At 37.2% G+C, this 26,044-nt stretch overlaps 1 protein-coding gene and 1 long non-coding RNA gene across 6 annotated transcripts in view; one reads left to right on the top strand and one right to left on the bottom strand.

Moving 5' to 3' along the window:
- LOC122575198 (neuronal acetylcholine receptor subunit alpha-7-like) overlaps positions 1-26,044 on the bottom strand; it is a 162,938-nt gene that overhangs the window by 95,767 nt on the left and 41,127 nt on the right. For 2 of the 3 annotated variants that reach the window (XM_043743829.1, XM_043743830.1), the window contains exon 2: positions 15,084-15,226. In XM_043743829.1, the coding sequence (XP_043599764.1) occupies positions 15,084-15,226 (143 nt within the window). Of the gene's footprint in view, positions 1-15,083; positions 15,227-16,110; positions 16,203-26,044 lie in introns of those variants that run through there. The other variant, XM_043743831.1, reaches the window with a different exon arrangement.
- Positions 94-25,384, top strand: LOC122575200. Of its 3 annotated transcripts, XR_006319359.1 has the most exons (5): positions 94-688; positions 6,988-7,206; positions 7,483-7,616; positions 9,125-9,458; positions 9,528-12,779. It is a non-coding gene; the product is annotated as an uncharacterized LOC122575200 (long non-coding RNA). The 3 variants fall into 3 exon arrangements; XR_006319361.1 differs by lacking the exons at positions 9,125-9,458; positions 9,528-12,779 and adding an exon at positions 25,201-25,384; XR_006319360.1 differs by lacking the exon at positions 9,125-9,458.

Genomic DNA, 26,044 nt, shown 5'->3' with positions numbered 1-26,044 from the left:
GTATAAATATTACAGCGAATCGTACGTTCTGCTTCTAATCTTAATTAAGCAAACATATGCATATATAACGAGGAACTACAGAATTGGCAAGAATATTGGCGAAGATACAATTGGCGGGAACGAAACCCTTTGTTACGAGATCAGAATTTAGTATACGAATTTCACAGAATAAACGATACTCCCACATGCTCGCACATTTGTAAACCAAGCAAGAACTTACAATTCGTTGTGTTATCAAATACCTTTCGATTTCGTATAAATCATAACCTTCCATTCAGAACAAATTTCGTTTCACTTTTCTATCCGCTGAAGTTAGGACTAAGTGTCCTCAAAATAAAGAGGGAGAGAGAAGAAGAGAAAAATTTTATCCGAACAGCGGTGCCATATGATTGAATCGACCAAAACAGCAACAGCTGTCGTAATTTTACGCTCGAAACCTCTTACCGGTAACGACGGTACCAAAATGACTGGCGTTGTACAAACGTTAAAAATCTCGTTGTACCAGACCAATTTACAGATAACGTGTATATACGATTGAGTAAAAAGCAAAATTGGATCGAACAGCGTGTGTTTTTACAAGGGAAAATTCAAGTATCGAGTGCGGCTCGCGACGAGGGTAATTAATGTCGGAAAATTAAGCCGAAAGGGATGGAATCGGTTCAACGATCGGAGAACGCGATCATTAGAGGTAAGTGGAATCGAGACGGCTTGCAACGTTTCCCGATTATAACGCTAGAGCATTGACGATTCATCTCGCGGCTGCATCGTTTCGGTGATTGATAACGACCCTCCCACACGCGCGCGTGTGTGTGCATGTCTGTGTGTGTACAAACTCGGATCGAACAGCTGAGACAAACGACAACGACCTCGTTCAGTGTCCAGAGAAACGTGCACAAGAGAACTCTCATATTCTAATCAGAAAGCGCTAAAAAGGCGTAAAAATGGTTCGTCGTATTTCTCAGATCGGAACATCGGAAATTGAAGTTTCTTACTCTCGTTATATTACCGATTGTTGGTCTACGTTATTTACATGTAAAGTGGATGACCTTTGCGCCAGTTTACTTCACACGTTTATGATTTTTCTTCTCTCTAAACGTACGATCGCGTGGAAATTAAGAGCTGGATTTTTGATAACCAAATATGTATGCGTAAAACTTAAAGTAAAGTTTAAAGCTTTGGAGGATAGAAAATCGAGTTGCAAAATTAAACTACAACGTCTTATTTTCGATGATTTATTAGAAGATGTTTTTTCGAGAATGATAATTATGTGCATTGGATTTTAATTTTTCAGTTGTTTCACGCGGTAAAGGTAGTTGATACTGAAATATATTCATAACGAAATGTTTTAGGATAGGATTTTCTTAAAATGTTCGACACTAAAAGTGTTAAAATTATCAAAATACATCTAGTTTTAGCCTGGCCTTCATACTTCATACTAGATGTTTAATGAAATGTGGTGTTCAGTCTTTCGTACGAAAAAGGTCATCAGAGGATTGCACGCGTGAAAAGTTTACTTATACATGACGTGATCGTAAAGCTTCGTTATTCTATGATTTTACTTCTGTCACGAAGGAACTCGGTGCGTGAAATAATTGATTGCCCAATTCTATTAGTACAATTGGGAATTTATGTCGCTAAATTTTACTTGTAGATATATTTACTATTAGGTTGTCCGAAAAGTTTCTTTCGTTTTATAAGGAAATAATAGACGCACAATATTTTTTGTTTTATATTAGTTTATTGAATTATGCATGAACATAATAATAGAAATATGACGAAATGGATCATACCAAATTCAATAGAATAATATAAAACAGAAATTGTTGTTCATCTATTATCACCTTGTGAAACGAAAGAAATTTTTCGGACAACCTAATACTTTACGTTCGGCGATTTCTACAAATTGCAAACAGGCAAGGAATTCGCTAATCTATCTGCATAAATAATATGAACAACGCGGGAGTTAGAGACACCAATTGACCGCGTAGAGTGAAATCCGCGTAGTTGCGAAGGCACTCTTCCTTAAAGGCTAAAGCAAGTAAGTATATACTCGCATACATACGCATATTATATTTCCCCAATGCATGTGCATATATGTGGAATTCAAAACTTATGTTTGTTATATTCAGTCGTTATATTCTTCGCTACAAGACGATTTGATACGAACTGTCTTTCTGAAATCATTACCGTATGCATTGAACAGCATCGACTTCGGACAGTTGACAAATTGTTTGAGAAAGGAAAAGATAAGAATTTATTTCTTTTTGCGCATACATACAATGAGACTGTAGTACCTGTGTACCTCGCAGAGATACGCTCTTCGTTTAATCTTTTTTCCAAGTCCCATAACGGTTCGTTATGTCCTTGAATTTGATGCTGTTCCTTGTGTGCAAGGACAATCTGCGAGGAATCAGTTCATGCGAACGAATTCGCATTTGTTCTTTCTCGCGTTAAGTATTCGCCATGATAAGGAAAATCATAACGATATGCTAAATAAATTGATTCGAAATAAATGTAAAAAAGAAATGAAATCTGTCAAATAATTGAAACCGCATTGTTCAAGGGAACACTGTGTACAGTAAAATAAACACGTGTAGGATAAATATACAAATTGACGAACGATGGCGCAGCTGGTTCAAACGCATTTACCTTATGCAAACCAGTGTTATTTTGAAACTTCACGCAGTCCAGATCAGATGGTGCGCTTAAAATTCATGTGTCGCGTTCTTCGCGTAACAACTGCGAGCTTCGATGCAGAAACTGCGGCGTTACGATGCAAGGAAAGTAATTTCCCCTCAACCGGCAGATCCACGCAATAATAATTATGCATCTGACCAAGAGAACAATGAAAAAACTCATACAACAAGTATAAATTTTCGCGAGTATAAAGTTTGTGATATCTTGTAAAATATATCACGAGTGGAAGAAATTCTGTTTTGTAGAGTGAAGTTGCAATGAAGACGAAAGAAAAAAAAATCTTTCTCGCGTGTAAATTAATCTTCTTCCCTTAAAGTTCAATAAATTGACCTATTGTTTGATACGTTGAAATTTTCATTCGATGAACAGTCTTGATTTGAAATAGAATTACAAAAGGTATTTTTGATAACAAAGTAACATTCTACTCCTTTTATTTTCTGTTATTTATTTTTTTATCCAATTTATAATTTATCCAGGAAACCACGTGTCACTAATTCTAAAGTGTACGTAATATTGCGCGCAAGAGCAAACCTTTTATGTAACGTTAAATAGTGGCAGTTGTTTTGTTTATGTAATTATGTACTTTCGTGGAAGATTTGAATACAAGATTGTAGATAAGTCTGTGCATCAAAAGCAACAAGTGGCCACATATCACGTACAACGAAATGTCGATAAAATAGCACCCCAAATATATGATTTTGATACAGATCAGAAAAATGCTTCAAGTCACTGACTATTAAATAACATTTTTGTTTATTTATTTTTGCATAAAGATTCATATCCTGTTTCATGCTTTTCATCGCATTACGTATAAACAATAAAGAACTATATAGTTGATCTCTGAAATAAATAGAATCGTTAATAAATAAATAAATAAATATAAAGAAAAAATGTCAAGATACAGTATCTTTTGAAGGATAACAGCAATTCTGACTGTGCTCGAAAGAAGTCAAACGAAGTCGGGGGATCGATTGGCTAGTAAAAATAAACTTGACTTGACAAGTTCGCAAGGGTACACAAAACTTTCCTGACAGAAGTTGTCGAAGACAGGCTTGGTCGTCGTTCGAACCTGGAACAGGAAACCCAACCATCGTAATTCACGACGCGACTGCAATCACCAATACCACACGAGACTTTTCGATACAAAATGAACCTGCTGCGAGCAAATTTCTTTTCGCCATGCAGATTATTCGAAAGGGGAAAAGTTAGTCTAGCTTCGTGAAAGGAAACAATTTTCACGCGTCGGTCGACGAAATCGTTTATCATCTACGAATTCTTGATCGATTTTCTATTTTCCACGGATTATTTAATGCAAACGACCGACCGTTATATCAACAATACAGTCGCTAGATGCGACATGCAGCAAACACTGCATTAAACTGATTGCTTCGCGAATACGAGCTAATACATTAAACCTAATTTCATTTGACGTATATATCAACAGTACAGAGAGGCATAAATGACCTCTCGTGATTTCTTTTCGTGAGTTTTTCACGTGATTTTTAATATTCGCTATGCTAGTACACTAGTTGAAAACTATTAGCCCTTGAAATAGTCGGATGGAATGTATGTTACATAATTAATAGGATGAAGTTAATTTGACTCGCCCGATGAGATTAATGGATTATCCTCTTCATTTATCTAAATACGCAGGTATATCAACCTTTTTGATAAATTAATGTAAAAATATATTGATATTATTAACATCTATTTTGAAACTGAAAAGTGATCTTCAGATTTAATGACGCGAGAAAACGTTTTATTTAAAAAAGTTTTATGAAGAACAGATACACGCCACGATATCATAAATACCGAGAAATTCGTTCGTTATGCAGAAATTTTTTTAAAAAGCGTATACAATTAATATTACAATAAACAGTTAATATGTCACGAACGATTCGACGATTTTTTAAGCAGCTCAAACGAAAAATAACGTAATCTGAAGCCCATTTCTATCCTAATCGCGGCTGTGCATTGGGTCATAATGAGAACTGAGCTAATATAGAAAATGTTCCATTTAAGATAAACTGACAGCCGAGTGTTTTTATTTGAGGAATATCGGACAAAGCGAAAACTTTCGCAAAAGGATTCCACGGCATTTCAACGGCACTTCGTTGATGCGCAGTTTAATCCATTTTTGCTTTTCTTCCTGGATATTAACCGCACTCCACGGTATTGAATTCCTTTGTCGAGCTTTGTGTTTGTTTTCTTCTCGGTTATTCAACGATGAGTTTCACATTTTTCGGAGGACACCGTTAATTTGCGATCTTTTCAATCTTTCTTCCATTCGGTAGATACTACCAGTAGATAGTACCGGTTAATAACATGTGCATCATTACTTGGAATACCTTCTGATATTCTTCTAATGTAATTCTTGGCCTTTCTTTTTTTTTATTAATTTTCATCTCGTGATTTATAAAATATCGTACAAAAGAGCCTTGGCTATGGAACGTACTAATATTTTAATTTTTTTTACAGAAAGTTACTTGATATCGTTCAAGTTGTAGCACTCTTAAATAGTTCTTGATAGAACATACTCAATGGGTGCTTTATTTCCGATTATCGTTCAATAGCCGAGAAGATATAGGGACTAATCGATTAGCATGAAACAATAATATCACTTGAAAACTCCCTCTAGATTGCTAACGTGTAATTAGACTCTCGTACGCTTGCAAGAGCAGCTCGATATCGTCTGGCTGTTGTAACAATGCGTTCCTTACGATGCATCCGTGCGTTCCGACCTTTTCTACACAGGCTCGCGTATATTTTCACAATGACCCTGGCAAACAGCTGCATCGATTTCTTGTCCCATTGAATTTTTACGAATAGATGATTACTTTCCAATGATCCTTTCTGCAATTATCTCACCGGTATCGAATACGATTTATAATATAATGATATATAATACAGCAACGTTACACCGTTCGTGCTTGTTTTAAGTATTTGTAAATCGTAGAGTGTCTCTATGTAAGTACTTTGTTGCGCCAGAATTGATAACTTGGAGCATACAATTCTACTTCGATAACTACACCACTTATAATTAATTTATCCTATGGTCTAGTTGAATACATGTATTAGGATTAAATGAAAGCCGAAACGAGCAAACACAGAGCGGTATTAGGAAAAAGGAAATAATTAGAGATTAAATTGGTTTCGAATCCTGCTGGTTTAATTCTATAGTTTAAACTCCAATAACTGCCGGCATTAATTTTCCGTTACTCCTACGGGAGCTCTGCTAAAATATTGATTATCGCTAAACCATGCCGAATCATTGTAAACCGAGCGCTAACGGAAAAATTTCTATTAAAAGGGAAACGACCATGTAATTTCATTCTATAAGAATTCTAAAATTGAAACATGATTATATAAGATTATTGGCCTGTATCGATCTCTACGCCCCAGAACGACTATTCCGCGTTCCGATCATAAATTACTCGTTGTATTTTACCGATGGTAAAAATACCGCAATAGGAATGGGACCCGATTACTATTGACTAGCCACGAAATTGTCCACGAAATCGCACGAACCAGAATAGCATGGATAACGAAAATTGACCTACGAAATTTGATACAGCAAGGCAAACCAAGTCCCCATCCACAACTTTTGGTATATCCCCAACCCCTGGATATGACCCAGGATTCCAGTGATCTCTAGCCGGTACGTGTCGGCTGTGGGTCACGCGCCAACGCTTTCTAAACGCAAGACATATTCCGGTTGCATCTGTATTCGAGGAGAAAAGAGCACACGAACGATATACGAATTGGGTCTTGCAAAGATCCGCATTGCCAACTATAAATCTAGCCGCCAGTGACAGCCTCGGTTCTTGGTTTAATCTTCAAATCTCACGCATCTATATATTATTCGACAACCTCGTGTTTGCATATTTTCGGCATCACGCTGGAATGGTTACTCGCTACTGATCTGATTCATAGCGTAGCTTACCTTTTCCATCGTATTGTTTGAATTTCTCTGATTTAGCGAGAAGCTTCGCGCTGTACAAATCCATTTTTCTTGTGCTATCGACGCAGTCCACATTCGGCTATGATACGCCGCAGAAGGGATGGTAATCTTGGGATAAATTATTGTGAGATAATTGCTCGATATTTTGTAAGAATGGAAATTTATCGAACCTGAATATTTCTTTAAAAATGTGGCGCTAATATGATATTGTTACACGTTGTGCCATCGCTCAACGATCTGCACTGATATTTTATTTTGATTCGTTAGCCACGAAATCGATTAGCCGACGAGGTGATCCGTGGTTTCATTTTGCGCTAAATAATTTTCAGGTGGTGCACGAGGTGGGTGTAACCGAGAAAAGGGCGCGGTGGTAATGGCAAGGAGGAAAATAAATTCGTGGGGACAGTTGCAACCCTATGGGTCACACGTTCACAGCCTTCGGATGTGGGATAAGTTACAGGCGCAGTGGTAGAAAGTCGGTTTATACAGATCACGTACGGCCTGGAATGGACGGATAAAGTTTTGGGATTCACTTTCCATTCTCAACGGTAAGCCAATTTCTACTATAACAAATATTGTAAGTTAGTTAAAGTACGACAATTTTATCGTTCGAAGAGCGGAGAGTAGTTAGCACTGACGTAAAATTTTCAAGTGGTGTGCAAAGAAGATCGTTATTTGTCATTTTCGATCTCGATTTGTGTTCTGTAAAGAATCTCGAAGGAAAAATAACAACAAAATATACAGGAAAATGTTTCGACTTAATTTCCTTAAACGACTTTAAAGCGTGAAAAATTTCACAACAGCTTCCAATTGTCTTTATGCAGAATGGTAAATGGGGAATTCAGAATGGATAGATGGTACTCGTTAAGCGAAAAGAAGTCAGAAAATTAGTACTTCCAAATAAAAATAATCAAATACCCATGCATCGAACTAGTTCAAGGTCCGTGAGATTGAAAGGGTAAGTTATGAATTCTTTACCTCTTTTCCATAATGTATTCTTCTCATAACATTACAAGTTTCCCCGCGGCATTTTCATCTTTTTCTTCAAATTCTGGCTGAGATATTTTGATGAGACAACGATATATTATATGGACTTAGAGTAGTCGGAAAGGAGGAGCCAGAAACGCCGTAAGCATACAGAAAATTAGATATCATCCAGCACAGTCGGTTAATTCGACGTATGGCTTGAAACTTTTTGCGGTACGTGACGAGGCATAGCAAGTAGAACTGCGAATGCAGTTCCCCATCGGTGCTGTTGTCGCTATTGCCGGTGCACGTTGCGCATTTCCTACTCGAACAAATCCACTTTGCAACCTCGTTTCTGTGCTGGCGCATCCTTGACGCTATGCGTCATCCGTACGTATCCGCCATGGAAATGAGAAACCGATATCAAGAGGAATCTTCTTTGCGACTTCTCGTACTTCGTCTACCATTAACAGGATTCCTTTCATGTGAAATTAGATTCTATTCCCGAGCTACTACCCGCGTTTCTGGCCTGTCTTCTTCTGGCATACGCAATTTCTTTAGCCTATCGTGTTCGATATAGATTGGACGTGCTACCTAAACTAGTCTGATTTTGTAGAGCCTCATCGCCTTTAAATTTTGACAAAAATACTTTGCTTGTTGAAACGATTGAGACTAAATGATTGATGCTTTGATTGCACTTTGATCGTCACCTTATATATAGATCTGGAATTATTTTAGGCAGGCTTTAAGATTTGAAATTCATCGTACAACTAAAGAATTACTCCTGGAAACATTTGTTTTTGATCGTTAAAAAGTTTGGATGCTGAATAGAATATTAATGGTTACTAGCTCCTCGTATCCAGTAGAATCGGTCCGCGACTGGTCAGACACAGCTATTCCTCGTTAAACGCTTGGAACGCGATATAAATAGATGGAGTTTTAAAACGTTTCTAAATGCTATCTATAATTTTTTACTAATATAATAAAAATTAATAGTCTACTATTTATCTATTTTCGTGATGATATTTTTCCGGTTCCGTTTGTTCCCATCAAGTGCTATCTTTCTCTTTCTAAAATATCTAATCGCTTAAAAGCAATAATTTCCTGCAAAGAAATTTTTCGGATGCCTTGAGATTCAATTTCAGTACAGCTGTACATCCCTCTATATCTGTTTCTTTGACTCTAAAGCCATCTCACGGAATTCATTCGTAATATGGCTGCTGCTTTGACGCATTCTTCTTCTCTAAAGGGTCCATCTGAGAAATTTATCTTTTCCCATTGGATTGAAAGATCTCGCACACATAATCCTGACAAAGGTCTTAATCCTTACCCGCGTACAAAACCATAAATTCCCCAAAAAAGAGAGATATTTGAAGATATCGTAGAATTTCGCTCAACGCCGAGGCCCATCGCATTTTGATACGATTTAAAAAGTTACTGTGATATTGCTTGTTATCAAAGCATAGGTTCGCATTTGAAATCTTACCGAATTTTTTTCAGCGAATCTCTTCCTTCACGGTGTTTTTCCTTGAAACCAACAGGCAGAAGTCCCTTATTCTACAAGTTGAAAACAAGACCATTACGAAGGCGAGATCATCTTTTTTCATGAGCCAGCCAAGTTGGATTCTGAGGATGTATTTTGCGACGTTCTTGTTTCACAAGCTTCTCGTCGCAGTTAAAATAGCGAGAACGTTCTGAGAAAAACGCGGGAAACTTAAGGTGTCTGTGTAGCAGAACATTTATTCGCCTTTGTCGTATTTTCTTTCATGTCCAAGAAAGAACTGCAGAAAACATAATGCCGTCAAAGGATTGTATAGAACAGAGGTGTACTGATGTACGACGTTGTAAGAAATAATTAACTCAAATTTTTTATTAGGCGTTTTACCTTCTTTTTCTTTTGCAGATTTTCGAGTAAACGCTACAAATGTACTTCAACTTCGTATATTAATGGTAAAGTCGATTCTTCGGTAGAAATAGAGAAACAGGTTTGTCTATTACAATTTACATTAAAAGCAATATATAAAAAATTGACACGGCATAGTTTTCCGAGAAGATTTCTTCGGAGGCGTAGTTATAATCGTATTTTTAATATTACGCATAAATATTCCGATCGCGATCATTCTCAAACGTTTCCAAGGCATTTAGCTAATGCTGTAGTATTTTTCAGAAGCTTTTAAGCGTTCCCAAAAGTATCGTTTTTACGAGCGTTTTGAAAATAGATGAGTCTGAATATTAATGCAAAGTATCCTTAATATTTCAACAAGTGAGTGCACGATAAGACCTGTCTGAAAGACAAGACATTGTGCAATAATCTAACATAAGAGGAAGAAAACAAGACAACTTTTACAAAAAGTGAAAATTACAGGTCCGAACTCCAGTGTCTGATCTTCCTATTTTCTAGACTATATGCTTCCGTATAATTATGAAATGATGTACTTACATTAGACCGTTTTTGCTCTTCACTTTTCACGATTAAGCACACTATTATTTGCTAGTAACCACGCCAAGTAGTCCTGTTATCATGGATTTCCATACCATAAATATTTCATTATCCAGAAGTTCAGCCCGAATACATTTAAACTTATACAAAGTGGAGCATAGTTAATTCGTATTCATTGAATATATCGTTACTATAACTTTAATTACAACTTCAATTTGTTCGGTATAATGGAACTGTAATTAGAATACGCAGAGGTATAAATTATTCAAGATTCTTTAGCATATCAGTAACGATATAATCAAGGGATTAAAACGTTCATAGTGTTCACTCGAAGTACAGGTACTTTACCTAAATCAATACTATATCTTCCACAATTGAACAAATATCATTAGGAAGTAGATTTAGAATAATGATGAATCAATTGCAAGATAAAGGTGGAACTTGTTAACTGATTGCATCATAAAGAAGCCTAAATTATTCCACATTACAATATCATCGATCTTAAAATATTGGATTATCCGGAAAGTTCGTCCCGATTTTTAAGGAATTTGATCGACACGAAAGATCATATTGAAAATTTATTCGCCGAAAAACCTGAGACGTTCTGGAAGAATGGAGTATTCAAGTTGCGTGATAGATGGAGAAAGGTTGTAAAACAAAATGGTGCCTATATAATTTAATAAATGTGTATCGAATCGAAATGTAAATCGGAAAGAAACATAGTATAGAGATGATAGTGTATATCTTTCTTTTATGAATGAAACGCGCTTTGATCTGTACATCCAAAACTGCCTTCAATTTCAAAGGTGGTCGGATTAGCAACACAATCGATGTTTCTATAAGCTACTGCACGCCTCCGTTTAATTACGTTAATGAGTAGGAGATTATTATGATTATCTTGTATTTTCTCTAGTGGAAAGCAACGCGCGCGATCGGTTTGCGAGGTCACATTTAGCTGTGAGGCAAACTCATTGTCAGATAAGCTAACCGACCCTGAGGGAATGTTCTAAAATATATCGCAGACATCGACGGTAACGATGTAAGTTCCTCTTACTTGAGGGCAACTGTTGGTGTGTCGGTAAACGTACACAACCAAAGAAACTAGATAGTCGTTGGTATTGCTGGCGAAGCTTTGAAACTCGGCTAATCTTCGGACTAAGTATTGTCCTACCGCAGAAAGGGAACGTTTCTTCGGCAATAAGGTTTTACTGGCATTATGTTGCGTTACAAGCATTCAATTTCACGGTATCTTGGAAATGCGCCTGATTAATTGTAATAGTTCCAGATTTTATATTCTCGTTAATGAAAATGTGCTTATAATTTTTATATAATTGTTTCAATGGAGCTTTTTTTCTGGAGACTTTCCATCTCGTCGATAGTATTCTTTTTGAGTTTCGTTAAATATTTTTGATTCGTATAAAATTCAGATTCGGTGAGATCAGTAGAAAACGGTTAGCGTACAAGGAGCTTGTCTAAATATGTTTTGTAATCATTATTGTATCTCACGAGATTTTTGCATGTACGTGAACAGTTATGTTGCTTTTATTCTCGCTGAACTTCCTTGCGCGATTCTTCGAAACTGCTTCATCACCTTACTTATTTTTCGAACACAATTTACAATCGATTGATCTTAGTAACGCAACGAAGTGAAGAAGGATAAATTCGAGGAGAACACGTCCTCCGGTATCGAAAGAATGGCAAAAATAATTTCTGGAGCAATTAAAAATGATTAGGAAGAATGTAGGAATGAACGATGCTTATGGTGTATCCCGCGCCTTTCTTCGTAATCGTTGGGGTATAAAAAAAATTGGAGGTCGAATCACGGTCGCAATTGTAATGGTCCTATGGAAGAAGGTCACAAGGCGAAAGGAAGAACAAAGGGACGCTGCAAAAACGGGAGCCGCTGTCGGACACGGGAAACGATAAACGGCAAAACAGGCGCAGCGAAACAATGCGCAGGGCATATTTAGCCGTGCCGTTGTACATTATTTAGGTGCCAGTACGCGCCATTTGTATTCCCGCGCACGCGTGTGCTACGAAAATTCGCGATATTTCCTTCCACCCTGCATCCCCTCGACCAGAAGAAACCGATGCCTCGTTTCCATATTGCTGCGATCACGTCCACGTTTTCGGAAATGAAAAGTTTCCTGATCGTGGTGGACACCCCTTAAATTTGCCATTCGATCTTCGATCGCGAGGAAAATGGCTCGTTTAATGAAACAAAGGAAATGTTGCTAAAATTACGAGCGTTGAAAATTCATCTGTGAAGTTCCGTTTTCGATGATTTATAGAGAAAAGTAGAAGAAAGAATGCGGTGTTTATTTTCACATTTGAATGGGAAGATTTGAAATGAAGACTTGTGAAGTTTAAGAGCGTCATTTTAGATCTCGAGAATGTCCCTTGTGCGAAGTGATTGAATTTTGACGATGTATGAGATCGTTCATTCGTGAAGCGTAACAATATATCGCAAATACGCCTTTACTAGGCCATTTGCGAGATATTTCTTAGCCATTTTATGTAACGTATGATATTTGATAGAATTTTACGCGAAAACGTTATGTTTCAAAAATGTTGTCATTGTCTGTTGAATTGTAAATTAACTAGAATTTAAAATTAATTCAAACTGTCTGATACAGAACGAGAAGAAGCTACAAAGAGTTAAACTACGTGTCAAAACTAAATATGTAATAGACACGAATGTCTAGCGATATAAACGTCAACGGAATTATTGGTCTTCGGGATTTAATTAAACTTTTACGCACTTGTCATTACATCGCGTGAATATTGATGTACACGTATCTATACATATGTGATAAATTGCAGTCGAATATATTGTTTATTAATTTGTTCAATTTATTAGTTTGGAAATCCGTGTATAGAATTACCGCAGTATATACTACAGAGTATAGTTTCTCTGCTAATATATTAACCAGATACGTCTAAACTCTAAACTCATCCTCAACTACTCGACTACTCGACGTTTTGATACTTTAGAGAACTATCAACTTGAGAATATCGAAATTGACTGAGAGAGCTTGATTTTCGCTCTCGAGAATGATCGATGTGATTAGCTTAAAATCCTTCGGATGATCCTTCTCCCATGGAATATACAATTTCGAACGTGAAATGTATTTCGAACGCGAATTTATAAATTGTATATGGATGATTCGTGAAGTATTTACATACATACGATCGTAGAAAAATAAATTCCCACGAGGTTATCGATGTCGAGAGTTTCAAAGGACAATAGAAATTTACCGTCTAAGTAATTATACGCGTCTCGTAATAATTAGCTCTGAAAATTGATATTTTCCACAAACCTAATATTGCCCACGTTTAAAGATTATAACCATGCACTAGTATTAGCAAAATCTACAAAGTAATTACAAGGCACACGCTTGAAATAGAACGACGAATCTGGGCACAATAGACGACACTGTTAATCCGGCTTCTAATTACACATAAAACCAGCAGTTCGCCACGTGTTGTCTGAACGGAAATTTCCCCGAAGCTTCTACTAATCATTTCTAATGATGCTCGAAACATTGTCCGCACCATACTCCTACAGCTATGGTTTATCGTAAATCATCTTTGCGAGAAATGTTATATCTAAATCAGCGTTACACTAAATTTATGAAACTATAAAATAAAATGATATTACTAGTGTTATATTTTAATCGAACTTAACATCGATGCAACATCCTTTGGCTTTCAGTAATTAATGAAATCGAGGTTTAATCTTCTCCATATCAAAAATTGCTCTAAAATTAAACGCGATCGAATCATAAAATTAAGGGCTAGAGAGATTTTATTGTTGAAAGTCCAAGAAACAAATGTGCCCCTGATAGAATTGGGAACTTCTATTTGGTATAAACATTTATATACCGAATTGTAAGGACGTGGAGAAAATTGAATTGGGTAAACTAACAGGACCTTCGTTCAATAATTTACAAGGGTTAACCGTGAAACTGACAGTGAGTCTAAAGTCTAGACGATGATTGATGAGAGCGTAAGTGCATCGTATGTTACATGCGGCCTCCGAGTGCAGCCAATGAACACTTCCGTTTCGTCGATGCTATACACATCCAGGTTGTACACGCGACTAGTCGTAATATCAGTGATTGGTCTTTGTTCGTTTTAATGTCATTCCTTCCGTGTGCATGTGCAGTATGTACGTGTTTTACACTGGTGCGTATAAACGTGCTGGAACGGGAAATGCATGTTGGAAAACGTGTATGCAGGGCTGCACGTAGCCCTCGTAGGTAATCACCGATCTGTGTACTTTTTTCCTATATATGTACGTGTGTGTGTGTGTGTATGTACACGTTTATCGAAGCCCCGTTTCCTGGCAATACCAGCGCTTCGTTGGCCGGAGAAAAAAGGATGCGATACGTTTCTAATTACGAACCAGGTCGCGTTTGGGTACATTGGTCTCTGGCTGTTGACACGACATTTTAAAAAAGAAATTTCATTTTTTCACATTTTCGCAAACGTGAGATATATTAGCAATTGTGTTCCGACAACTGATCGTACTGATCGTACACCTTTAGTTTTCGAATGTATTTTCAAATCTAACAAAAAGAAGATTCCGGAAATACAAGAAAGATTTTAGAACCTTCGACGATTTTCAATACTGCGATATACATTTTGAAATCACAGGTCTCGTCAGATCGATGTCTAAAAGTGTATGTATGTATACCTTCTTCTTAATTACAAAATTCATGCAGGGAATAATTATAAGGTGTTACCTGTCGAACAAAATACGATAAGGTTGCATGCAAATAGGTTCGTTAAGAAAACTGATCGTGCTACTCGAAGCAGAAAGCAATGCAAAAAGGACGTTCTGTCTATTGCAACTCACTTAACTCGCACCTTGATAAAACGAGCACACTTTTCGTTTCAGTATAATAGATACTTAGAATTCTGTTGGTACTGTGTGCGGTGTGCGTGTTACGTTAGAGAGAAGGTCTTTTATGCGTTTTGTACAGAGGAACTTTTAAGTTGCTGTTGAAAACTTACAACGTCGATTATTTGCATTAGTGTAAGGCCAAAGCTCAACACGAGGGGCTCGGACTCATTGCCAACCGGGCGCTCCAGCACGTTGTACGTATCCAGCAGGTCGCTTAGCAGCCGTTTCTCGTGAGAACCGCCGTTTACCAGCCCTGACCAATTATCATTTTTTCAGTCATCTCTGTACAAGCACGATCTTTAAACCACTTTGAGCCCCGACTAGCCTCGTCGACTCTCGAGCTCTTCCGCGGTCCACGCTCGCATTCTTTCGAGAACACCACATTCTCCCTTTGTTCGAAATTCACCGAGGAAAAGCAATGTTTATAAGACGAAAGGTATTTTTTCTTCTTTTCTTTTCTTAAATATTGCAATCGTTATGTAAGAAGGTAGAAACCAATTGAAAGTCTCAGTTGGAATCGAAGATGAAGATTGTCATTAGCGATCGTTGTATCGTCTTGTCTGGAAACGTGTGTCGACTAGAATTTCGTAGATATCTTGCGTACGTGGAACACGGAATGTTAGTCGTGGTTCAAAGTGTACATGTTTAAAACTACGTTGCCCCTTTTATAACAAAAATGTAAGTCTGACAAGAATTATACGCAATATAAAAACATATATAGAAGCTAATTTGAAGCAGCAGTACACATTTTTGCTAAAAAGGGCACGGGTAAATGTCTCCAGGTATCCGTGAATCGTTGAATTTCACACGCTTGCATGGGTAAATTTGCAACTGACCTGTGAATAGAAACAAGCATTGATTCCTTTTCTTTAAAACTTCGCTCTAAACGCGTCTCGAACAATTTCGAAGATCACGTCGATTCTGTGTAATCACGATAATAGCCACATGTATCGACATGAAAATTAAACAGAAAATGGTAATTAAAAGAAAAAATTTATGTATTTTTCCTTGTGTAGACAAATTAAATGGCTTCGCGGTGGTTGCACACGCGACAGGAATAAAGTGTAAGTCCATGTGTCGTGGACATTCAGCCTCGAATCGTTGAATATCAAAGGAAACTAGACAATTTTCACAGACCTGTTATCGACGACTGGCCCTCGTCCTATCGATGTCGTATCGCTTCGTGTCGACGGAAAGAAACAAAAGAAAAAGGAAAATAACGATGATACAAATTTCTGTTGAGTGTCTTAAAGAAAGTTTATCTTCTTTCGATTTATCCCCAAGCTCCTCTCTGTTCAATCGCTTTTAGGAGTCGCCCCACGGTGACGTTTTGTACTACTTTTTCCGAATATACAACTTCGTAATCTCTCTTTCTACCCGGATCTCTCTCCTATTCACTCAGCCTCCTCTGTCCCTTTTTTTCCTTTCTCTATCCCCTCGTACTTGCCAATTTTTGTCTCTGTTTCTCGTTTTTCCTGTTGCTCGCAGGACGCCATTCGATATCTTGTTCCACGGAATAGTTCGCATTAAGAAGTTGCTGAATCAACTTGTCGCGTCAGTATTGCCGATACTGCGCTTCGTTATGAGCGTAGGATTCGAGAATAAGGAAACGTCGGAAAGTAAAATAAAACGAGATGCATTTCATTATACTTTATGACCTGGTATAACAAAGTCAACGCGAGAATTAGAATGGTCGAGATGACCAATTTATAGCGGGTTCATTTTGGAAATATAAACAGCTTTTTGTAAAATATATGACTAAAGATTTACATTATGTGTCTTTTCATGTGCCTCCCATTTCAATTTCTTTGATACAAGTATTACTTGCTTTTATTTTAAACATTACTTGCTACCAGTTCTATCGCTAACCGGTGATATAATCATTAATTCGAACAGAACATCCATCTTCGATTATAACAGCTTTGGCTTCCAAGCCCTTTCGGAAGCAATTCAAATCGTGAGAATTCCATTCCCTGAGGGAAAATTCCGTGCATCACCGATACGTCGTTGCATTTGGCACAGTACAAACGTTATCGTTAGCATCCGCGTTCACAATTAGAATGCGGAATGATCGACATTGGAGTAATCGTGTGTGCACGCATGTTTCGCGTCTCGACATGGAACTGTAGATACTCTCTCATTGGAATGCAAAGACAAAATATGAATTATGAATCCCCTCGACGAGAAAAAATTCGATTCACCGCCGTATGATTGTATCGTATAATACCGGTTATCTTTCTGTTTGACGTTGCAAAGCAAAATATCTGTTTCTTTGATATCGTACGGAAGATACTTAGAATTTAAAGAAATATCTGTGAAGAATAATTTATAAAAGAAATTCTTTAGCTGTTTGCAAAAGAGATTAAAAATTCGAAGAACTCGTTTCGTTTAAGAGACAATCGATTAAAGAGTAATGAGAGAAAATAAATAGTAATAAATGTTCGTAAATATATGAACTGAAAAGATGTATCCTCCTTCACGCTCTTTTCATAATAGACCCTTTGACTTTCTTTGTTTCCACCTGCCCAAACAAAATAGGATACAGCAAAGCTAAATAGCGAAACATTTGCTGTTCATTGTTTCGAGAGAACGTACCCGGTAATTGGATTCACGAACGCGAATTGAATACGTAAAGCTAGTTAAAGAGCAGAAGCTTGCTTCTAAGAATTTCACAAAATCGTTCTGCAGGACATGCTGCGACTTTGCAAATCGACGAGAGCTGTGTGAAAAGACTATAGAAGGACTTGGTCTTGCTGTGTTATAGATTTATTTTCTCTCGAATCGCCGTTATGTTTTCAACTCTCTGCTTTTGTAACTTCTTTTTTTTCACTTGAATGCTTATAGCCGCGAAATGGTCGATTGAGTTTCATAACTTTCAAGACAGGATAATTTATTTCAACAATTTTGGCGATTGTAACGTTTGACTTTAATTTTTCAAGCTATCTTCCATCGCCCTGGATTAATACTTGCATTAAGGTTCGATTTAAAGTATAGTTGAAAACTTGTGATGATCGTCAGCATTTATATTAAAATCAAAAATATAGAATGGATGTAAATGGGATACGAATGATGCCATGGTTTCTGCTTTTCTCTGAAAAAAAAGGAAAGGAGGAAAAAATTCCATTATCGGAATCGAACCATTTTCACGCCGATAATTTTACCGCGGAATGAAGTCCGTTCTCAGTGAATGCACCGTTCCACTGGACGAAACAATAGGGTGCAATCGACCCATTTTCATTAACACGATCATATTTCATAAGACGCATTTCATAAATGCGGCATTAGTAAACAGGAAACGAATGGCAGACAAATTTTTTTCTGGATTATATATAACAGAAAATTGGAATTGATCTTCGAGAATCATTTAACGTATATGTATATCCATGGATTTGCAAAATCATCTGATAAATCTTTTTGAAAGTTTTCCATCTTGCTTTAAATATACAACAACTTCTAATAAATAATTTTGGCAGTACGTATCTAATAATTTTCAATCTATTGTGTTCCATCTAAAACTCGCGCGCAAGTTTCTAGTAATAAAGAAGCGAAATACTTTGCAAATCATCACCTACATAAATAACTAATCAAGAGTTAGTCGTTCTTTAAACTTCTAGTCTATCCGCAAAGTTTCATTCACCAAGTTGTTCATTAATTATACTGCACAAGAAATTGTGTAAAACCCGTATGCTTCGTTAGTGTCGTTACAATGTTATTTTTTCATTGTTAAACTATGTTTATAAGTTCGATTAATAGAGAGATTGTTCCCTGGGTAGAACCTTAGGAATTCATACGCGAGTTGTTCGCACACTTTCAGATTTATGGCCTCTCGGGATCGAGGGAACCCTTTATCTTGAAACCGCGCAAAAGATCAGCCAGAGTAACTTTATGAACCAACCGTTGTTTGAGACGAAGAAAGAAATCGCTGATGCGTTCGAAGTGGCAGCGATTTTCAACGATTCTACTGTTAGTCTTCGTGATTTCTTTAGCCCGCGTTCAACGAAGAATTATTTGGAAAGTTTTCCCGGGAAAATGTGAGATTTTAATCGACAGCAAACGGAGGGAAAGGTCGGGGCGAAACGCAGTGGAACGATATTTAAGTGAGAACTGGTTTGCTGACGTATAGAGCGAACAAGGTCGTGTTATAAATTGTCTAATAATTTTCACGCGAAAGAAAAATCGCACTGCTTTATACACGCGTGTGTACATTTTATTCGATACCTTCTGAGAGCAGCGTGATTTTTTTAACACGCCTGTGAATTCTTGTAGCACGATACAGACTTGCGAGGATTTGAGTTATGACGCCAACAGGGACGTAACGTTCCATATTTTTCGCCGCCGGCGTAAATAAAGATCAACTGGGAAAGTTACACTGCTCTAAGCATATCAGGGAAGAGAAATGGATTCGGTGATGTTACACCGTTGGTGATGCACCAGGATTTATGCATCCGTTTTGAGATTACCCTGCATATTTTACTACGGAGTGTTAAGATATTCTCGCGTGCTGGAATTATTGTACGTTACACCTTTGTATAGAATCGTCATTTATTTAAGCATACACAATTTGGTAATATGAACATGTTGCTAACCGATCGAGTTATACTTTTAGTTGGATATTTCAGAAAAATTAATAATTTATCTTGTACCATGAAAATATAACTGAGGGGTTGAAATGGTAAATCTCACAAGCGCCAAAAACGACTTGAAATCTTCTAAAATATTTTTATTTCATTTTTTTCAAACATGGAAAAGTTCACTTATAATTTTAGCTTTGTCTTGTGAAGTTTCTAAAAGCTAAAATAGATTATTCAGCCATTTAAAGTGTTTACTACCGTATTCAACATGAAATTTACGTCCTTCATTGAATAAATAAACGTTTATCTTGCTAACACCTCCTTTTATAGTGTAGCTTTTGAACCGCACAATTCGCGCGATAACAGAAAATATTTTCCGAATGTAAGACGAGGGTATTTTGCCACTTTTCCGCAGAGACGTGTTTAATAGGATTTTTTAAAACCGCGCTGAAGAAGCTCTTTTTCGGTTGGAAGTCGATTAAGAATTTTTCAAGCTTTTGAACATACGTTGGCCGCTTAATATCTGCCCGTACCGAGTCTTTCGCAACACGACAAGTCGCCAGGAAGTGCACCTACGTTTCTAGCAATATTTCATGTTCGGTTAGACACAAAGTAACGGTTTGTGGAAAATAGTAGTCTGTAAGATTACGTTTTACACCAGTAGCCTATCAGGATTACGCCAGGAAAAAGAGAGCATGTTGTCTGTCAGCGATTTTCCCAGAAATCGGTTTCACTGCGTTGTTTCAGACCTGCCTGTCGATTTACAGGCCAATTTCAGATCGGCTTGATTCACTCAAGAATTTTCCGGTGTATGACAACGGGTTAGCATGGAAACGTGACTTTTTCCAAGAAATTCGCCCGGAAATGTCTTTGGCTGCCTCGCTGATGTAATGTTCACTGGCGAACGTTAGGGAAACGAATAGATCTTTCCCAGGAACAAAGAATTTCATTCCTCGGAAGGTTATGAAGCGTTGACAACGTGAGTATTTTTAGTGAAAATATAATTGATCTCCTGGTCTGTGGTATTATTCGCAAAATAATTACTTGTTAAATAATCCTTATCAATATTTATCTTTTCCCAGGAAAGTCGGAAGATAATCTTCTTTCTTTAAACTTTCTTCAATCTGTTCAATGATTTGTGATACTTAAAAATTTAGGAATATAATCACTTTTCAAGTTCATTCTCCCAGACATTTTACAATTGGCGATTTTTTCCAGATGCGCCAGTCTCCTGGTTTCCCGAACAAGCGAGATTATTTATTACAATTCCTACAAATGGTCAACTTAATGCCAAAATCCAGACGCAGATGAAAAGACCCGCATTTAAACTCAATTTCGTAAGATCATCCCGGCAATCTCGTGAACTGAATTCGGGGAAGAAGATCGGTATCAGTTAATAGACGGTCGATATCTGGCCAAAATATCGGAGACTGGTTTCGCTTTGTTAAAATTCACGCTGACTGTCGACAGGGAAATTACGGGAACGATAATCGGTATATTCGCGAATTCGTTTATTAAACCACCACGCGGTTTAAGCGGCAGGCAAAATTACTCGACTGTATTATCGTTTTGTTATCCGTCGGCTGGCACTGCTGTAGCATGCTAATTGAGTCCGGAGCAAACGTTTTCGCGACAGAAAGCGGACCGCCCTGACGGAACCGTTCATTCACGCCCGTTTAACATGTGTTAACGGGGTAGCTTGTCACGCAACGTCACGGAAGCTCGTCACACACTGCTGACCGCCGCCTGTAATACGCTATTTCCGGTTGTTGCTTTTAATGAATCGTTAATACCACGCACAGATCTACGATGCTTTGGTCAATTAGTCGTTAGGAAATTACACGCTGCATCGAAGAATTCCATTCAAGTTGACTCTGAGCCAGTTGTCAGCTGACATCGATCAGAGACAAGTTTCTTAAAACAGTTAACCAAACGATTAAGCGGTGCGTGAGATACAACGTTGTTGTTATGTCGTTGTTTGAACGAGTTTAGTAATTCAATTTATAACGCGATACAACGAAAATAATGTTGTAAAAAGTGTAAATAGTTGCTGTCGTGTACATCGCGTCGCTTTGTGTTACGTTACAAAGTTGGATCGCTATGGGAGAAGAATTCGCTGAATATACGATGCATAAAGAGAATCCCAGAACACAAATTCCCAACGTCGTTGACAAACTTCGCTTGTTAAAGGATAATATTGCTTGATTATTTCTAGTTTGTCGTCCACGATCAAAGCATTCTTCCCTAAAACGTATAAAAATCGGCAATGGTAGAATAGGTGTAGAAATTAAAAATTGGAAGGGTATTCGAAGCAGAAGATTTAATTTTATCGCGAAATTGTACTCGGTAGAATTTAAGAAATAGGAGAAAATGTTTTTCCAACGCTTTGTCACTATTTAAGAATTAGCAATGTCGAAAGAACCAAGGAAACACGTCTGCCCGTGCAAGAAAGAAACCGTAGAGAGCATGTATGTGCGGCAAAGTGTTCTCCACGGAGCGCGCCTTTAAACTGATTACGAGGCCGCAGAACTCGTTACGGGTTGAGTTGCAGCGTGAAAACCGCACTCCAAAGAAAGAAATTGATTTAAAACTTCTGTTACTTGGTATACCGACCGCGATGGCGGCCAGTTGTCTACAACGCACTTTGCGGAATGTAAGCTCAATTAAGGACCAAATGAAAGAACTCGATTACTTGTCACACCTGCGTCGGTGTCGTTCTTGCTTTTGTTCCCCCTTAACACCACGGCCAAAGAATACTCTCCGCCGTCATTTCATCGAGTATCGTGCTTAATTTAAATGGGAAAGGCTCTTGAATTATTTCATTAGCAACCCGCGTCTTCTTTCTCGATAATTTCCCTCGTATTCATTTCACTTTCCCCTTGGATCTTCTCTATTCCTTTAACAAACACGCGATATAAAGTTTATCCCTTTGTGAAAGATTGAATAGTTTCGAGAATCTCAAACGAAGTCGAGTTGGATAATTTCAAGTAATTCTGCTTTGAAAATTATGCGCACGAAATATCATTAGACCATATTTCCATAACAAATAATGCTCATAGACGGTGTTGTTGCAACAAAGGGTATTATGAATTAAATATGTCCTCTATTAAGAAAGCGCGAAAGCTATCCTGAATCGATTACAACCTTCATCGTATAATTGGCACCGTCACAAAGTTCTTTTCCCCCCTAACCTTCTACCTCCAATTCTCTGTAAAGATATATTCAATTAACCGTATATCGCCCGTCATGGATGCAATCGAATCATTACACGCGCAAAATAGACACGCTTTGACGAAACTGTGTTATCGGATACGATGTTTCTCATTTTCATCGAGCGCAATCGGTCTTCGTTCTTTTTGCAAATATATTTCTTTTGGTCTAGACCCCGCTCTAATATTTGAGCTTCTAATAAAAAAGAGTTCTTGAAATAAAAAAATATCGACGACTTTATTTTTACTGAGAAATTTTCGTCGATAATGAACATTTTTGTAACAAATGAAAGAATATGTTGAACTTCTTGCATGGAGCTATGTAGGAAATAGCGAATAAATGTCTTCGAGTTATCGTAAACTCGAGAAACACAGTCTGACGTGACCGTGTTATTTTGAACACATCTAGTGCTACGATGGTCTCATGGGAACCAGAAGAATTTTCACCAAGACATCACGTACATCTCTTGGAATCTGCAGGATATTTCAAAGTTCTCGAACCTTTCTTTCACCTCCTGACTCGGTAATAATACATTGAAAACGAAAAGAGTGCCAAATGTTAAAATGGTTTACCACGATTATTTTTAATTAAACATTTCCAAGAATTACATTTAAACAATCTCAAGTAACTCTTGTTAAATGTTATACATTTAACTCTATATTTGCAGAAGAATCCGTTTTATTTCTCTTTCTCTCTCTCTCTCTCTCTCTCTCTCTATATATATATATATATATATATATATATCGGAGATGAAAGAACACCGGAGTCTCTCTTTGGAACTTGGGGAAAATCCCGTAATATCGTAATCCCGATTTTAGCCACAGCCATAATTAAACAATTGTCATTCAATCCGATTGTGTTCATTCGAGATTTGTAACAGTGAGCTTGGGCTCGAGGCGACAGTCAGTCCCCAACGTAGCCGCGGTCAAGGGATAAACGTTTACCTAAACAAAGGCATAGAGTAACCGTATAGCTCTCCTTGAAAAAATATAACAGCGGCACGCGACAGTAAACACTCCAACGGATTCTGTCCCGTGGCCCGCTACACAAAGACCGCATTCTTTGGACAAGATGATTACCAGATGTCGATGCATCTCCACAGTACATATTCAGCTAGCCTAAGGACCCGCTATAAATCTTAGAATTTATTTAGCTGAGGTTCGTCAAACTGACAGTCTTAGTCTTCGCAGCCCCTAAATTTGTCACCTACTGCGGAGAGATATGAGAAATCTTCTTTTCTCACGTACGACGCTTTCGCTAGCAACTCTCTCCCTCAAGGGTGGCTAGCATCCTTTTCTAACCACCAATATGGAAATTGACCAATTAACAGCAACGTCAATTTCCCTCATCTTCTGGACGAAGGCATCGCTCCACGAATCCGATGATCTCGTTCCCTTAGACACACCCCGTCATAGTCTTCCTCTGTGGCATCATCGCGACGGAAAGTCATTCTTTCGTGTGATCTCATTGACGAGAAAGAATAACGTTTTTACGATCAGTGAACATTTCACGTTTGTTAACCAAGAGTTTGTGAGAACATACATCTGTTATCCCGTTGACCGCGGATTCGTTATCGAACCTAGGATCATTGTCATTAGCGTCTCGAGTATCTAATTACCACGGTTACTTGTCGATATCTGTAACAATCATATTTGCTCTAGTCAATATCTTCTCTATTGCATAACGACAATGTCTAATCACAACGAAGATTCGTTTCACGCCCTTAATCCCAACTCTAATCCTAACGCTAACCCGACATATATATATATATATATCTTTTCTTTTAATTAAATCTATTATTGTGTTTACAACATTCGCTAATAAAAACGAAACAGTCATCTCGTTTTTATCGAAGAAATTACATGATTTAACTTGACTTACTCGTACTGGTTTGTTATTTGATCGAATGAATCGTCAAATAGTGATTGTATTATACTTCATATTCGAGAGATACGTTTGCCTTTTGCTCTTGTTAGTACGTCTGAAATAAAATGAAGAATAAAGAAATACGATTCGAGAAAAGAAATGCTATATTCGTTCTTGGAAATAAGTATCCATTAAGAATATTGTGAAGGATGCAGTAGAAAATCTCATGTCGTATATGGTGGAAAATCTAATTTCAGAGAGAAACGAAAAAGTGTTCCGCTATTCGTTGCTATTAGCGTTCCTTCTTCTTTGCAGAAAAAAAGAAGAGAAAATAGTAAACTTCTGTTAATTATCGCAAAACAATTGAAAGTTCGCTAATTTCGATCCTGGTTTCACCTGTTATACCAAACAGAATCGAACTTGTTCCAAATACTTTTAACGATGCTTTTGAATTGTTATTGGCGAATGGGAGTTTATTCTATCGTGCATAAATCAGCTATAAAAAAAAAAGGAAATCAACTCGAGCGTGAAAGAAAATGCATTCACACGATCCATTTGACATAAATCTCGGCTGTTTCAGATGTAGATGCATACAAGGTGAAAGCGACTCGTGTCTATGGCGATGTGCTACGTGAATGTGACAGTGGAGAGCATAAAATTTCCTTGGTGCAATTGCAAAGGGAACGTTACATCTTTTTCGTGAAACTTTGTTACGCTCAGTATTTCTTTTTGCATTCTCCAGTACTAAAATATACTGTTCTTTTGGTAAACATTTGCATGGAAATAAATTTTACATCGGTAACATATTTATATTTATACATATTTATATTTATACATGAATTATTTTAAAATTATACAGTTACAACCTATCCATAGGAAAAATATGGAATTCATGATATATTATAAAACAATAACTTATAAAAGTAGATTATCTTTAAATTTTTCTTAAATTGTGTCATGAATTTTTCGAACGACGTGATATTTCATCTCGTTTCTTAAAAGATGTAAAATCCACGAGTTCGGAGCATTCTTTGAATAAAGAAAATAATTTGATCTTTTACTGTAGGGATTTCGTTCTATAAATATGCATGAAATCTAGTTTAAACGTTTCACCCGAAAAAGAATGAAATTGAGCAAATCGGCAGAAAATTTTTACATTAACTTTATTAATAAACTTCAATAAGGTAGGAGGAGGATATTATTTTTCAAGAGAGAGATATTCCATTGAAAGTGATCTTTCCATTATTTAATTGGACGATAATATATCATAAAATGCCGGTTAAATAAAATGCGCGTACAGGTTTTTGTCGCAGTTTTCGCGCATCATACATTTAATACCGAGGCAAAGAAAACAAAAGTAAACCAACCTGGATAATTTTTAATTGATAAAAGGTGTATTCAATGAGCAGAGAGAAATTCAACGA

Source organism: Bombus pyrosoma, linkage group LG14 (assembly GCF_014825855.1).
Source record: "Bombus pyrosoma isolate SC7728 linkage group LG14, ASM1482585v1, whole genome shotgun sequence".
NCBI classification, from domain to species: Eukaryota; Metazoa; Arthropoda; class Insecta; order Hymenoptera; family Apidae; genus Bombus; species Bombus pyrosoma.
This window is presented reverse-complemented; position numbering and strand designations above follow the sequence as displayed.